This window comes from Phoenix dactylifera, chromosome 17 (assembly GCF_051530095.1).
Source record: "Phoenix dactylifera cultivar Ajwa chromosome 17, Ajwa_hap1_PhDact_Kaust_v1.1, whole genome shotgun sequence".
In the NCBI taxonomy this organism is placed as follows: Eukaryota; Viridiplantae; Streptophyta; class Magnoliopsida; order Arecales; family Arecaceae; genus Phoenix; species Phoenix dactylifera.
The window spans coordinates 10,913,413-10,930,988 of NC_143206.1; the positions used below are offsets into that span (position 1 = coordinate 10,913,413).

The following is a 17,576-nucleotide window of genomic DNA, read 5'->3' on the forward strand; positions in this document are numbered from 1 at the left end:
AGAGGGAGAAGGGGGAACGGGGGGGTTTTGGGCGTTGGCGAGGTGTTTTGGAGGGGAAGAGCGGGGTGGGGGGGGTTTGGGGGGTGTAGAGAGCAATTTAGGTGAGGGGGTGGGGAGGGTGGGGGGTAATTTAGGAATATTTAATTTTGTAGGGGTGTCCTTAGCAAATGGGGGGGTGTAGAGAGTATTTAATTTTTTTTTAATTTTTGGGGGGTGTCCTGAGCAATAGGGGGGGTGTATATAGAACCACCCCTCCGTTTCATCCTTCCACACCAGCAAAGAGAATGAAATGCCTCAAATACCCAGCTTGACCTCCGAAATGACCATGCCATCCCCTGCTGTGACCACGCTATAAAGACGCGGCCGGAGGTCATCACCATCCTCCTATCTCTCCATTCTCATACTTCCATACCTTCTTCCCTCGATCCTTTACTCTGTTGTCCTCTTGGCCAAGCAAATGGCCCTTCCTCTTGTGACTGAGGAGTGCGAGGCTGTCATCAGGGCCTTCTCAGGTTTGTTTTCTCTCCGGTTTACGTCCCCCGTCTCTCTCTGTTTTTTTCTTTTTAGTTCCCGCAAAAAGTAGATGGATAGATGGTAGTGGTGATAACGGAAAGATTGGATGGAATCGGTGAAGGACTTGGAGGATTGGGAGTGGACGAGAAGGCGCTGGTGTCGGCGTTGGGGAAGTGGCGGCGTCAGCCGGAGAAGCGGGCGCAGTTGAGGAAGAGCTTCGTCGGCTTCTTCACCGCCGACGGCAGCTTCGAGAGGTGCGAGGATGATTACATCCGCTACCTCAAGAACGAATTCGCCCGTTTCAAGGTACCATTCTCATTCTTTCTAGTCCCTTTTCTTCGTCTTGATTTCTTCAAAAAGAAAAAAGAAAAAAAAGGAGAGCAAAAGGTACCATTCCCATCCTGTTTCCCTTGTTTTTAGTTTATTCATGTATGTCAGGTCGCTTTTTGTCGGCATGCCTCAATACTAGACTCTATATTGGTGCCATTCTATTACTGTATCAATATATCTGGTATGGAGGCTGATCCGATATATCGAATATCGGTATTGCCCTCCATACTATGAATCAGTACCGAACTGATGTGGTACGGTATAGCAATTTAACTAATCCAAGTTAGAAATCGAATCACAGAATTAAATAGAATAGAAAGAGTTTAGAAGGGTTTTTTTCAAAATTTCGGTTTGCAATAGTTTAAAATTCATTCATAATGTGTTAATTTTTTGTTGGAAAATTAACGCTTGATGGCAATGGAAGAAGAGAAAGAAAGCAAGAATAGCATTTGGGAATCTTTTGGCTTCCTCATAAACTTCTTCTCACATGGTTCATGTCGTAGTTTGGCCCCTTCTTGTTTACAAGTAGGGGGAGAAAACAAGTGATAGTTGTTCATGTGGTTGTGAGTTTGAATGCACACCATTTGCTTGGGCTAATTCTCGACAATCTTCACGGGTAATTTATAGAAATTGAAAGGCAATTCCAATTTCAGTCCATCGGGAATTTGCTGCTTGTAAATGAGTCATATATTGGAGTGAAACTGGCCTTTAAGACAGGGCTCCTCTTGTAAGACCAGTGTTCATTTTCAGTTTGCTCGCTCCTGCCACTTATAGCTTTGTTCAGTTTGTTGTTAAGCATAAAAGTAAAGCTAATAATAATAATAAATCTACTGATTTTGGATGCAGAACATTATGGTGCTATGGGCAATGCATCCATGGGAAAGGGATGCAAGGTGGGTTCACCATGTGCTGCACAAGCCGCTTCCTTTGGACATCATAGTGGAGATCGCTTGTACTCGATCGTCAGAAGAGCTGCTTGGGGCAAGGAAAGCATACCATGCCCTATTCCACCATTCTCTAGAGGAAGATGTTGCATACCATGTCAGGGAAAACTACTCCAATGTAAGTAATGCCAGCTTTTCAACTCAAACTTGACATGTGTACAAATTCATGTTTCGATACCTTTAGAGACCTGAGCATCTAAGGCAATTGTTGGATTTAAAGAAATAAGGTGGATGCTTTTCTAATGAGTTTATGACTATAGTTCATTTTGACTCTCATGTAATGTATTGCTTGCAAGATGTTGAGTAGCTTTTTTTGGCTGTTAAGACTTCGAAAGAAACATTGTTAGATCAAGTTATACCTACATCGCAGATGCTATTCTTCTTAAGTCTCTGACTTTGTATCATCATCTTTGAGCAGCTTTTGGTCAGACTTGTGAGTGCGTACAGGTACGAAGGCAATCGGATAAATAAGGAGATGGCAACATCAGAGGCCGAGGCTCTTTATCGTGCAATAAAAACTCCAGGTGTGAAGAAGCTTGTAGAGAATGAGGAGGTAATAAGGATATTGACCACCAGAAGCAAGCCGCATCTTAGGGTGACCTTCAAACACTACAAGGAAAAGTATGGGAAGTCAATTGAGGAGGTAAGTGGTTGGTGTGCCATTACAACTTTAAATCCTAGTTTTCGAACCTCTTTGTCATAACCATCTTTGGCTGTCTATAGTTCAATTTTTTTATATTTCTATATCTCATTTCTCTCATCAGCATTTAGGCGATGAGTTGTGCTTACGAGAAACAGTTCAATGCTTGGATTCCCCTCCTAAATATTTCAGCAAGGTGAAGTACCAAGATCCAGATGACAAACATGAAACTTATGTACTTTCTTCATAGTTCTCTGGAATCATAAAACACAAAGGTTACCCTTTGGGTTTCAGGTAATTAATAAGGCTTTGAAGGATGGAGCTGATAAAAACACAAAAGATGCTTTGACTCGAGTTATTGTATCCCGAGCTGATGTGGATATGAAGGAGATCAAAGAAGCATATCACCAGCAATATGGAGCTGAACTTGAAGATGTGATATCAAAGAACACACTTGGCAGCTACAGGGATGCGCTGCTTTCCTTAGCTGGACAGTGAGAATTGTGCCTCTAGTTATCCATCCAAACTTAGATACAAGGCCTTCAGCCAGTCATACCTGGTTGTTTGTCTCCTTACCAGAGTTCGTATCGTATTCGTATCATGTCATTATTCTGTTGATGTCTGGCAATTTGTATGAGGATGAATAAAAAGCTTTTACTTGTAATTGAGATGAACTAAAGCTCTATGTTTTGCTCATAAAATGCAGTCTCGTTTTGCAAAATAGCTTTTTTTGTTTTTATTTCTCAGCGTATAATCTATAAACAGCTTCTAAAAGATACAAGTGGCTCTGAATTGTATTGTCTATATGTTGAATACTAAATAAAGTTCATATAATGTTAATTGTAATGAGAAGAATGTGATTCTCAAACAGATCACATTTCCATAATAGACAGAGCATTGGCTTGTAGCATTCTAATCAAATTTTCATGTACTGATTGAGCCAATAATAGGTTGTAGACAGGATTTTCATGAATTAATGGTATAGCTCAATAACAAGAACATTCGATGAAGTTAAAGCGCATGCCCTTGTACTGAGAAGAGCAATCCAACCCGGAGGGAGACCATTCAGTATTCTTCCTAACACAAGCTATGAGACTAAAGAGGATATCGAGGATTATGATTAAATTCATTTAGCTTTCTGAACAATAACAAGTCTCAGAGTTAAAGCATCTTGATTTATAGATAACATCATGTTGTCCAGAAAAATCTGCTCCTCCAAGTTGCATTTCATGCATTAGCATCAGAATTGCTATGTTCTTGTTCCCCATATCCTTCAGTTATGGATGAAAACTTCTGATTTCACATTCCCAAACAAAATGTTATCCTTTTTTTAATCTTTATCTTCTTGGTATATTTTTTCAGAAACAATGGTTGGGGCTTCTTAATTTCTTATTGAAATGCAAACAAAACGAAAAAAAAATATTATTTGCCTAGGAAAGAGAAAGTCGACTCCACTGGGGATCGAACCCAGAATCTCTGGTTCCGTAGACCAGCGCCTTATCCATTGGGCCATGGAGTCGTTCGTTGTAATGATGGAATTTTCCTTGAAATAATAATAGTCTATTCATCCATAGGTTGACGGTTCTGGTGAATCGGACCTTTGACCTTTGATGATTGTACGAAATCTACCAACAACCTAGATATGATGTCAAATTTTTTATATAAAAGCATTTCCCTTGCTGAGGTGGAGTAGTGGTTTGTGTCCACTTTATGAAAACTTACAAACATCATATATCTTCTACTATGTATATATCATGGAAGCTTTTGAAGTCCAACTGCACAAAGTGAGTGATATATGTTACAATTCTAAATGAAAGAAAGTTTTATAATTAGAGTAAATGGCGAAGTTATGGTGATTGTTACTTTAGCCTGCATCAAATATATTAGGATGGTCGATTCTAAACGGAATTTTGATTTTTAAGGGAAATAGAATCTTATCTAATTTTCATACCAGCCTCTCAACATTGGCTCCAAGTCATCAAAATTTTACCACTTGGTTTGTAGAGAAGAAAGGGAGTTGCCTAATTTGGGGCCTGATTTGTGTGGCCAACTTGTTCTCGAGTTCTATATGTTAGGCCTTTTATGTTCATAATAATATAAAAAATAAATTTTGATCAAGCATACATTTGCGTGGTCAATATAATTTGCTCATGGCAAAACTCATAAAGAAGGATGCAATGTGCTGTTATCTTCAATAAATGGTCCAATATTAAATGTCGGTCAAAGTGTATGGTTGCCTAGTTAGTTAAATACTATTAATGAAAATAGGAATTCACTCTTTTTAGCAATAGATCCTAGATATTTTTTAGTTCATTGTACAATGATTTTAGGCTCATATACAACTAAATTGATTTTTTTTAAAGATGTTTTATATGCACATGGTTCCTCGTTAATGCGAGATAGAAAGAATTTCAACTGTAATTTTTCTTGCGATGGCCATAATTCTTATAACATTTCTGTTTAGGATGTATTTTATTTGTTAGTTTTGCAGACATTAAATATCATTGGGTGTGTTACTTTTTATTGACATCTAAAATATAGCTATCTATACTTTCTTTTATGTGCATTATATGTCAATTAAATCTTGAAGAAAGAAATAAATTATCTACCCTTTTCTTAATTCTTATAGCTATAACTGAAAGTGAGAATGAATTTGATAAACACCTGTCCCCACGGATCCTCACAAGATGGTTCTTGTGGAAACTTAATCCTCTCGGTTCTCTTCAATGCCAAGATGCTTTAGGGGCTCGTTTGGTTCGCGGGAAGTATTTTCCTTCCTAGGAATATGATTTCTGGGAATCAGATTCCTAGGAAGAGGATACCTAGGAAAGTACTTTTGGCATGTTTGGTTAACCATGGGAAAGTGACAAATTTCCAAAGTGCTTATGTTTGGTTGACCATCCACTTTCCTAGGAAAATTATGTATAATTCTTATTATGCCCTTAATAAAAATTAGGTCTTTAATGCCTCTTTAATGCTTCTTTAATGCTGAAGGGTCTTTTTGGGAAAAAATAAAAAAGGAGTGATTCCCACCTCATGGGAAAGTAACTTTTCCATGTTTCTCATGGGAAAGACTTTCCCATGAAGGGCTCGTTTGGTTCGCAGGAAAAGGAGGGGGGAAAGTGTGGTCAACGGGAAAGTAATGAAATGCCTCTTGTTTGGTTGGAGTTTTCAAAGGAGAGAGATGGGAAAGTTGTATTTCCATGGGAATATGATTCCCACATTTCATGGGAAAGTCTTTCCCATGAGAAACATGGGAAAGTTACTTTCCCATGAGGTGGGAATCACTCCTTTTTTATTTTTTCCCAAAAAGATCCTTCAGCATTAAAGAAGCATTAAAGAGGCATTAAAAACCTAATTTTTATTAAGGGCATAATAGGAATTATACATAACTTTCCTAGGAAAGTGGATGGTCAACCAAACATAAGCACTTTGGAAATTAGTCACTTTCCCATGGTTAACCAAACATGTCAAAAGTACTTTCCTAGGTATCCTCTTCCTAGGAATCTGATTCTCAGGAATCATATTCCTAGGAGGGAAAATACTTCCCGCGAACCAAACGAGCCCGAAATGTGGGAATCATATTCCCATGGGAATACAACTTTCCCATCTCTCTTCTTTGAAAACTCCAACCAAACAAGAGGCATTTCATTACTTTCCCGTTGACCACACTTTCCCCCCTCCTTTTCCTGCGAACCAAACGAGCCCTTGAAGTTAACATCTGTTCGATGAAATGCCGCATCGCATACTTTCTTTTACCTGGCCGAGGACGTTTCCACCCTCCTCCTGACACGGACGGTAAACGCCCCTTTCATCCTGAGCGTGAGAGACATCTCATACGGCGGCGGCGCCACCTCCCCACCGCCACTCCCCACCAGCACCTCCACCTCGAACCTCCTCAACACCGCCGCCGCCACCGCCTTCATCTGCATGTAAGCCATCTCCCTACCAAGACAAGTCCTCGGCCCTGCATGGAACACCGGGAAGCTCGCCGTCTCCACCCCCACAAACTCTCCCTTCCCATCCAACCATCGCTCCGGCACAAACTCACAGCAGTCCTTCCCCCACACTCTCTCGTTCCTTGCCATCGCATATGCCGAGTAGTCCGCAAACCACCCGGCCTTCACTCGCGTCCCATCCGGCAGCACGTCATCGGCCGCTGCCACCCTCGAGTCGATCGGCACCGGTGGGTACAGCCTGAGGGCCTCCGTGATCGCCGCATGGAGGTAGTGCATTCCCTTGAGCTCATCGTACCCCAATTCATCTTCTTCCTCTCCTTCCACCAGTTGAGATATCTCCTGATGAACTCTTTTTTCGCACCGTGGATTCACAGCGAGCAGCCAGAAGAACCAGGTCAGCCCTGACGACGTGGAGTCTTTGCCGGCGAGAACAAAACTAATCACTGTATCCCTCAGAAACTTCCTCTTCTCCTTTTTGTCTTTAAACATCGCGCACAATTCACTATCTTCTTCTTCAATGGCAGACATGAACCTCGAGAGCAAATCTTGTTTCTTGACTTCTTCTTCCTCCTTCAAGGCAGTGATGTGCATGGCGTAGTCATCTATTAGTTTGATAGCACCACGGAGTCTCCTTTCGGAGCCGATGTTGAAGAATTTCTTCGCCTTCCAGACCCACGGCACGGGGGAGAGGAGTCGTGCCGACGAGATCTCGACGGCTTCATCGAAAGCTTGAAAGAATGAGTAGTGTTGACCATGAGATTGATGCTGAGAATTATCATGGTGGAGGGAGAAAGGATCGGTTCCAAAAGCGATGGTGCAGAGGTTGTCGAAGGAGAAGCGGCGGAGCACATCCTGGAGGTCGAGAAGCTCGCCGGTGTCTGCGGCGGCAGAGAGGAGTGGGAGGAGGCGGTTTCGAAGCTGCGAGCGAACCACGTCGGTGATGAAGGACTTGAGAGAGCGAGTAGTGAACTCGCGGCTGGCGGTCTTGCGCTGAAGGGCCCAGAGGTGGCCGTCGGCGTTGAAGATGCCGTTGCCGAGGAGGTCGGAGAGGGCGGTGGAGGTGCGATCGCCTTTGACGTAATTGGAGAAGTTGAAGCGGAGGAGGTGGTCGACGACGAGCGGGTTGGCGGTGCCGACGCCGCGGGAGAGGCCGAGCGGGCCGCGGACCTCGATGGTGGCGGTGGGGGAGGTGGAGAGGAGGTCGGAGGCCCAGTCGAGGAATCGGTGGCGGTTGCGGAGGAAGGGGACGAGGTTGCCGAGGAGAGGGTTGGGGAAGGGGCAGTGGTTGCGGGATTTGGTGGGTGGCCGGAGGAGGAGGAGGTAAAGGATGAAGGAAGTGAGGATGGAGATGGAGAGAGTTAGGTAGGTGAGATTGGTGGCTTCCATCCTTTTGCTTCCAACTCCTTTCTTTCTTTTTTGCTACGAGTGCTGGTAATCATATGAAGAGGTCATGGAGAAGGACCAGGCTTGGGATTACCACTCATTTTTTTAAGAAGGGTTGTTCACTTGCTTGAAGTCAACTGCGACTGCGATGACTAACGATTTTTTTAAAAAAGATTTCAATTTTTTTCTGTCATCACCTTCCGGTGGAACATTAATTTCTTCTCATGTAGCTTGATAAGTACGTCCCAACTACTTCTTAATTAGAGGAAAATGCAATACCACCCACCGCTTATTTGGAAAGTTCTGCAAATTAGATTGGATTTCCTACAAATATCAAACCAGTTGGCCTGCCCAACCTATATATTTTTCTAAAAATCATCATAATTTTAGTCCAAATCCTACCTATAGATTTGTTGGCCTGCATGAAAAAAAAATCTTAGGAATCTTTTTTTTTCTCTCATAAAATTTGAACAGAAAAAATATTAGATTGATATAGCCTGCTCAAATAGATTGCCCACTTTATGAATTTAATGCGATATCTATTTCAATCCTACTGATTTTTTCAAATATGCCCTCATTGTTTCTCCAACGCTTCTCTAATTTCAGTGTAGTTTTATTTTAGTTATTTCAATGGAATATGACAAAATTTCAACTAAATAGTTATTTTAAACTTGTGCTAGGTTGATTCATGCTTCATACGAGTCGACTTAGGATCCTTCAAGGTCGACTCGTCTACTTTAAAAACTTTCAGAATTTTTCAAAAACTTCTCCAATATTAAAAATTGTTCTTGTAGGCTTTTCTTACTTTTAAATCTCATTAGGATTCCTATAAAATAAATTAATTATTTCAAGAATGCAAAATTAATAGTATTACACTCAAATATTTTTGTACTCATCAAAATCAATTCATTGGATCAATATGGTTGATTATGGAGTTGCCAAGGTAGCGACCATAGGCTCAACAAACCTTTCATATGCGTATAATTATATTCCCTCTCAATGAGTCTCACTTTCTGTTCTAGAAAACATCCATATTATATAAATAGCAATAGTTTTGATTTTGATAAATATTCCATTGCAATTCCATCAGTTATTTTTAATTCCACAAATACCTTCCACTTCTCACACAACACATAACTAATTCCTATATATAAAAAAATCAACTATTTTAAGAGTTGAATAATTAAATTCTAGCTCATAGAAAGAAAACAAAAGCATAAGTTGGATTCTAATCATTTTATTCTTAAAGAGTGACAATAATTAAAAATATCAGAACAACTTATTATTCTGTCTAAAAATATCTATAATATAATCTAAAAAATTATATTTATTTTCCTACTCAAATATGCATTGCCCGAACGAGTTTTTCTGATAGGAGGTTTGTTGCCCAGATAGACAACCCAAGAGGGGGGGGTGAATTGGGTTTTTAATATAATTTGTGATGACCCAAAGATTGATTCATAGATTGATTTTGATGATCACAACACCTTGAAGTATAGATACTAATGTTTATGTTGCAAGGAGAAAGATATTTATTTTGCAAGGAACATAGCAAGTTGGAAGAACACAAGAAGGCCTCCAAAAGCACTCAAGAAAAGTTAGAAGAAAGCTACAATTTATTGGCCCAAGCTTAAAGTTCAAAGGATTCAAATTGGAGGAGTAAAATCAAAAGAAAAATTCAAAAGAACAGTCTTCGAGTCGACTCCAGTGGAATTCGAGTCGACTCCAGAGAAGTATGAGTCGACTCCGGAGAAGTATGAGTCGACTCCTAGGAGTCACAGGCAGAAAAGTCAGAGAGCAGTTTTCGGGTCTGAGATTCGAGTCGACTCCAGTGGAACGCGAGTCGACTCCGATGGTTGGTAGGTCGACTCCGAAGAAAGCAAGAGTCGACTCTCAGCGGAACACAAGGAAAAAGTCAGAGAGCATTTTTGGGACTCTGAGATTCGAGTCGACTCCCGCATTGCACGAGTCGACTCCGAGACTGCGCGACCATCAACAGACAGAAGATCAAGTTACTGCCTCTGAGATTCGAGTCGACTCCCAGACAGCTCGAGTCGACTCCACGATAGCTTCACGTCAAAAGGGAGAAGACCAACTTTCAGAAACTGAGAGCCGAGTCGACTCCGAGGAAGTTCGAGTCGACTCCAAGACTGGACGAGCCAAAAGACAGAGGATCGGGAGTTCGGGCTCTGAGATTCGAGTCGACTCCCAGGACAGTCGAGTCGACTCGAGAGGACAAAATTCAAAATTGGATCCACGGACTTCAGTGGATGAGCCGACTCCGAAATTGCCAAGTCAGCTCCAGAAGTTGGCGAGTCGACTCCAGGTTAAGACGAGTCGACTCCCAGTCAAGGCATGCACTTTAATTCAAATTTGGAACAGTGGCCGAGTCGTCTCCAGTAAAGCACGAGCCGACTCCTGCAACAGGCGAGTCGACTCCTGATCGCGCGAGTCGACTCCAATCCCAACGGTAATATGTCAGGAAGTGCAGACTGTGTCCAACGGCTCTATTTTTGTCTCTAACGGCTATATTCTTGTTTCCACGCCATCTAAAGCTATAAAAACAAGAAGAGAGCTAGGAGAGAAAAAAATGGAAGTGGGAGAGATCATCTAGGAAAGAGATCTCAAAGAGATTACAAAGGAAATCTCCCACAAGCACAAAAGGGCCATCCAAAACGAAATAGAGAGAAGAAGAGCATCCAAGTGAATCCGAAAGCTTCCTCTCCATCCGCGTGCTGCCTCGGGGATCCTCTACTTCATGCCAAATCAGAGGAGGATCAAGTAAAGAAGAAGCCGAGCTCCTCCATCTTCAAAACTCGTTTGAGGGCTTCTCTTTACTCTATTTGTTTATATTGTCATATCTGCTTGTTTAAGAAGCTTTGATTTGTTTTTATTCTTTGTTTTAATATCTTGTAACTTGATTCAATCACGGGATTGAATCAAGGGGTAAAGGTTTGTTGGTGAGCCAAAGGGAAAACCAACGGTGTAAGGTTTGTTGGTGAGCCAAAGGGAAAACCAACGGGGTTTAGGTTTGTTGGTGAGCCGAGGGTAAAACCAACGTGTAAGGGTTTGATTGTGAGCCCGGGAAAACAATCGGAGTGGTTCTAGTCGGTGAGCCTGGGAAAACCGACCGAGTTCGTTGTGCGCTCGTAAAACAACAAGTTGGGTTGTGAGCTTGTAAAACAACCGGCTGTAATCGCTAGGATTATAGTGAAATTCCCAAGAGGTCTTGGGGAGTGGATGTAGGTGCTGGGGTGCACCGAACCACTATATTTTTGTTGTGTTTGTGATGATCTTTGTTGACTGACCTCCTCACTCACTTACTTAGATATTAAGCTTGCTTAACTCTTCTTCGTGCATCCTTTAGTTGCAAGCATAATCAATTTACTCAATCATTAAATTGAATAGCATACTAGGGCAAAATTAGACTAATCTTTTATTGAACCCACTGCTTAATAGTTGATTAGATTAGAATCATACTCTTGCTAAGGTTAAGCTTCACTAAGCATCCATACAACTTAGCATAATTAATCTAAAAGATTAGAAGTAGTTTAAAAGGTTTTAAAAGACCCAATTCACCCCCCCCTCTTGGGTTGTCACCTTGGGCAACAAGTGGTATCAGAGCAGGTGCTCAAATATTATTTGTAGTCTTAACCGACTAGAGCCAAAGATCATGACAACCCCACATAACGTATTACTTGCTGAGGGACTTTCCACAAACAGACCTCCACTGTTTGATGGATCTAACTATATTCAATGGAAAGCTAGAATGAAAATCTTTACTCAATCACAAAACTATGAGTTATGGAATGTCATAACAAATGGCCTACACACACCCACGAAATTAATTGAAAGTATGTTCGATAAAAATTTGGCTGAACTAAATGCTAAGGCTATGAACCTTCTCTACTGTGCATTTAATAAAAATATTTTCAACCAAATTTATATATGTTCATCTGCCAAACAAATATGGGATACTCTTGAAGCAACTTATGATATTTTCGAAGAACCCCATGTTAGTTTACTTGAGGATAATTGCAAGACTAACATTGAGCATGCAGGAAACACTCTAAATCAGGAAGAAAGATTCAAAAGCTTCCTAAAGACAAAGAAGAAGAGGAAGCTAGAAGAAAGGAAGAAAGAGATAAAAAGGAAGAAAGCCTTGACCAAGAAAGAGTCAAGCAAGAAATTAAAAGTTAGGAGCAACAATGATGATATTAGCTCCAAGGAACTACAAGAGGTAACTAACTCGTGCTTTATGGCACAAGAAGACAAGGTAAAATCTGAATCTACTCTTACCTCAAATGATTTTCAAGAAGAATTATCTTATGATGAATTATTAAATACTTTTCATGATTTGTATGGTGAATGTAGAAAATTAGCTGTGAAGAATAAAAATCTTAAGAAACTAAATCTGAAAATTTCAAAAGAAAGAAATTCTAATAATGAAATACAAGATAAACTAAATTCTGAAAATAAAATTTTAAGGTTAAATTCAGAACAATTAATTCAGAAAAATCAAAATTTAATTAAAGAAAATCAAAACTTAAGTAAAGAAATTAACCAATTGAAGTCTTTTATTAACAAATTTACTGTAAGTTCAGCAAGATTAAAAATGATGTTTGAAAGCCAACATACAGATTTTGATAAATCAAAATTTGGCTTAACTCCTTCACTTAGCAATGAATCCCTAAAGAAAAAGGTTATCAATTCACCAAGCAATCCATTAAATAAGATAACTTATTTCAAACATGAAAAGAATGGGCATAACAACTTTACCTATCGTTCTAACATAATTAAATCAAGTAGTAAAGTTATTACAATTAAACAAATTTGGGTTCCAAAAGGAACTATATGTCCTAACTCTCAAGGATCCAAGCAAGCTTGGGTACCCAAAATGAAAATATGAGGATGTAGACATAGATGTGCCAAGATACCCATGAAACAAATAGATTCATACAAATGGGTATTCTAGACACATTGAAACTTAAAATATACTTATGAAAAGTAATTTTAAATAATAATAATAATGAAATCAGTAATCCTTGCATCTCATCATTATTTTTGCTTTAGTATGAATTGCTAGTATTGATCAATTTTGTGATATAGAAACTACTTTTGGAAATATAATCAAATCACTTCATTTTATAGGATACTTTACTCACCCTTGGATAAAGTTGCTAAATGATTAATCATTATTAAGATTAATTCTATGAATTCTCTATATGCTTGATTGAGAGTTTTTATCCATGGCATTATTGTTTATTGATCATAGATATGATAATGTGTACTTGGTATGCTTTTGAATATATGCACTATGAATACCAAGATTAAAGAAACCATCCTTGGCACATAGAATCAACTCATGCTAGTATGTACTTAATCTCAAAAGACCTTGCCATAGGCTTACTTAGATTATCTACTTAAAGGTCAAAGTTTTGCTATGCATGCTAACTAAGGAAACAAACAAAAATCATTTCTAAATCTAAAGATGTTGTTTCCATCACTAAGTTTTCAAAAGCTTACATTGGATTTGTTCTTGGAAAATAAAACTGAAGTATTTTTCTGTATTTACTGAATCTTGTAAAAGCGTTTCAAATGAAAAAGGTTTCCAAACTGTGAAGATCATGGCACAGTGTTGAAAACCAAAATCCTGATTAAGGTTATACAGAAAATAATATTAAATTCAATTATTTCAGCTCCAAGGACATCATAAGTAAAATAGGGTTAATAGAATTCTTGAAGAAATGAAAAAGACAATTATGTATGATAGTCATCTACTCAAATAATTTTTTAAAAGACTATCATCACTGCTTGTCATACATATGATTTCTATTAGATCTATTTTTGATGAAAATTTTGATCTTCTGAAAAATGGAAAATGAACCATTGCATATCTTTCATATTTTTCAGTCGTACATGTTATGCTTGATATGCTCTTATGAAAATAATGCCAAATCTGATAAAGATACTTCTATCCTTGGATATCATTCATCAAGCAATGCATATAGAACATTCATGAAAAATTCTAGTTGTAGAGGTATCAATTCATTTTATTCTTTATGAGACTAATGATTTATTATCAAAATACTAAAAACAAATTATATATGTATATGGTTAATCTTTTATATATAACAATCTGAAAAACTTGTTAATAATTAGAACCAAAATTGGATTTTTCAGATATGCACTTAATGAAGAAAAATTGATAACTACTAAAAGACTAAATCAAGAAAAGATAGATCTTGATAAGATTTTTGCATGATTAGAAGTAAAGATCACCATTATTATTTGTTTGCTTCATGAGCTTTATAATCTGTCAAATGAATGTGTAGAATTCACTCCTATGTGGTTATTTCATTAAAAAAAGGAGATCTATGTAAAATAACCACCATATTTAAAGATTACACATTACATATATGATAAAGCAATATGTGATTTGGAACAAGCATCAAAAGCATGATAGAATAATTATTTTATCATATACCTAATAGACCAGATTGTGTGATCATTATGTGCCCTTGTGCAAGACTTCAATCTAACTCTAATGAATCATAATTTATTGATAACAAATGAATCATAATCTGAATTTTGATAGAAACAATTGTTTAAGGCAATTTGATCAAAACTTAGCTAGCATGCCTTATTGACAATTATCTTAAGCAAATAGAATCTAAGCTAAATTGATGTTGAAAATAAGAAATTGATTTGATCTTGATAAATCCTTCTATTGTCTCACATGCTTGTACTTGAACCATATTGGTTAATGAAACCATCTCTTTAGTTCAAGTGATATGTGCTTGCTTATACTTAGGGAATCTCTTGAGTAAAGTGACTCAACATTCAACTAGTATCATATCTTATATCGAGTCATCTAGTTAAAAATATGGTGGATGAATGTTTTGTATCTTGAAGAAACTAATAACTTTCTTTCAAGGAAGAAAAGGAGCTTGCAGGATCCTTGAGCAAGAAAATGAGAGATTTCAACTTGAAGGATATCTTCATGTAAGATACACTAAACATTCACATGCAACCAAGAGAGAGGATCTTCTTCAGCCAAAAGTTCACACATAAGAAATCTAGTTTGGCTTGAAGAACATATAATGAATAGGTAATTTAGATACCTTTCTCACAAATTAGTTGAGTAAAGTCAGTAACTTAAATCTTATTATGGCATGATTAAATTCTTTAATTATTAATTTTTGATATCATGTCTATATGTGTATTGACTGACTTATACTTTTAGAAATTATTTCATGGTTTGCCCAAACTAAAATATATCTTTGCCTATGTCATAACCATGAAATACACAAGTATATGCTTAAAATGTTGATGTAAAATAACTTGTGAGAAGTTATGAAACCTTGAGCATAATGAAAATATTATTTGCATGATATACATATATATGATACGTAAGATTAATTCTCTATTCTGCTCTCTCATGAAAATTACTTGAGAATAACAAAAAGAGAGAGAGATAAAGAAAAGAAAATGGATATTATTCAAGAGAAGTAAAATCCAAGTAGAGGCAAACACTTCAACCTTAAGGAAAAGCAAAACAAACTTAATATATTCGACACATTTGTGAGACTTGTGTGAGCATTCTTTTGGAAGGAATAAAATCCATAATTAATTACACTTAAACAGGGAGTTTTTGAAGTAAACATTTTAACCTTTCTATATTGCTCATCATAGGGATGGTGCCAATGGGGAGGCTAGTGGTAGTACCCGGCACTATTTGACCCAACTATTCGGTGTAGGGCATATTAGGGACGGCACAAGAGGAAGGCTAGTGGTAGTACCTCGTGCCCCTTCCCAACTCCACCGGATAGGGAGCAAATAGAGTATAGAGCATAAGAAAGTTATAAATAAAAAACAAAGTAAATGAAAGTAGAATTAAGTCAAATTTTTAATCACTTGAAAACACACTTTAAGGATGAAATCATTGCAAGATTATATTTAAATAGGGGGAGTTTATTTGAAAAGAATTGATTTTGATCCTTGACATTCTTGTTCTTAGTATTTTAATGCATGACTTAACACATGGTATATTTTGCATATGGTATGATGTCTTGATTTATGGATTCTCAATATTTTGTAATGTTTCATACTTGGACAATTTGATTGAATGTTTGAATTGCTACATAACATCTTTTGTTTAGTTTTATTGAAAAGAAATTTCAGATTTATCATTCACAATCATTGTTAAAATCTGAAAGCTAAATAAAATTGTAGAAAGGAGAAGAGAAGAACATCTCTATTTAGGGAAAATAAATTGATATTGATCTATCTTTCTACTTGCCTAACTTTGATACATAATGTCCTAATACTTGTTAAAATATCCTTTATTTTGTATCGAAACTCAAAATTAAACACAAAGATTCTGAAAGTGCTTTAATGTTATTGAAATATGTATTTTTCAATCGTAACAATTTAAGATGAGCTACATTGTGAAAGATACATATCTCATATTATGACTTAGAAAGCTTCTATTGAAAATCCTATGTAATTCAGAATCCGATTTTGTATAAAAGTTTAAACTCCATATGATTACTAAATAAAATGTTAATGTAAGAAAAACAGAATTTATTTTGATTGCTCCGATACGCATCCGAAACATATCATTTCTTACCTTCAAAGTATACTAATTTTGATTCAAATGATGTGTCTTACGATGATCTTGATTGCAAGTAAATATTTTTAAATATATGACTTTATTTTAATATTTAAAAAATTTATTGAGCTTCATGTATACATTGCTGAAAAACTGTGATTAAGAAATTGAGTTCTATAAATACACATACCTCAATGATCATCTATATGTTTTTTTCTCTCCTACATTCTTAGAAACTACCATCAGAATATATATATATAGAGTGAATACTATAAATTTTGAATAATTCTAGATCACTCTACATTCTTGATAACATAGAATTTCAGTTTTATTCACGTTTATTATTAAATTCTGAAATTCAACCAAAGAAAAGAATGATTAAAGAAGAATGCATCTTTTGAGGGGGAGCTTTAGATATTCAGTATCTTATCCTAAAGAAACTTTAATTTGATGCATACCTTGAATTTTATGGATTGATTTTGATGAACCTCCTTATATTGCAAGACATGCTTTAAATTACCTTGAGATGAGTTCTATAAAGGTTGTCTTATCTCAAACCTTGAGTCTTATGAAAATAAGCTGAAACTTATAGAAAATATATTTTTGAGATTGACAATTTTATTGAACATTATCTTAGGATTCTAAACTCTTAAATGGAATGATCAATTGAGGGGGAGAAAGAAAATTTCAGAAGGAGAGGTCTTATTGGACTTAATTGCATAAATCTATAGCTAAAGGAGAGGGAAAGAATACTAAATGAAAAGTGATCCTAATACTCTCCAATATGTATCATCTGAAATTTAAATATGAAAATCTTTATGATACACCTTGAGGCATGTTATTTGGTTAATATATCTTCTGCACAAATCATGAACCAAATTGCAATTCAAATAGTTGATCTTAAGAGCCTCTAATTTAATGAAAAAGGGGAGAATAACGTGTTAAATTTTCTTGAGTATCTCGTAGAAAATCTATTTTGGAATTCACTAATGAGTCCTAATTGGCTTGCTCTTTAGAACTTCAATATTGTGCCAATTCATATTTTTATATATGTATCAAATCGTGCTTATTTTCTAAAGGAATAAAAGAAAGTCCTTAAAAGAGCTCTAAGATATATCATAAATTGCATGAATTCATATTTTGGTATTTGTGCCCCAATGCTCTTATTATCATAAAAAGAACTTTGAAGTCAT

General features: G+C 37.1%; 1 protein-coding gene, 1 non-coding gene and 1 pseudogene across 3 annotated transcripts; 1 reads left to right on the top strand and 2 right to left on the bottom strand.

Moving 5' to 3' along the window:
- The first annotated feature begins 269 nt into the window (after positions 1 to 269).
- Positions 270 to 3,091, top strand: ANNAT4 (annexin 4). The gene is made up of 6 exons (XM_008815196.6): positions 270 to 512; positions 635 to 819; positions 1,690 to 1,905; positions 2,206 to 2,430; positions 2,552 to 2,623; positions 2,722 to 3,091. Exons 1-6 carry the CDS (start codon positions 458 to 460, stop codon positions 2,923 to 2,925), a joined length of 957 nt encoding a protein of 318 aa, XP_008813418.3. The 5' UTR covers positions 270 to 457; the 3' UTR covers positions 2,926 to 3,091.
- Positions 3,092 to 3,873: 782 nt separating this feature from the next.
- On the bottom strand, positions 3,874 to 3,946 carry TRNAR-ACG (transfer RNA arginine (anticodon ACG)). The gene has a single exon. It is a non-coding gene; the product is annotated as a tRNA-Arg (tRNA).
- Positions 3,947 to 5,762: 1,816 nt separating this feature from the next.
- LOC103724058 (cytochrome P450 94A1 pseudogene) lies at positions 5,763 to 7,955 on the bottom strand (annotated as a pseudogene). The gene has a single exon (XR_015974363.2). The product of XR_015974363.2 is annotated as a cytochrome P450 94A1 pseudogene (transcript).
- Positions 7,956 to 17,576: the final 9,621 nt, after the last annotated feature.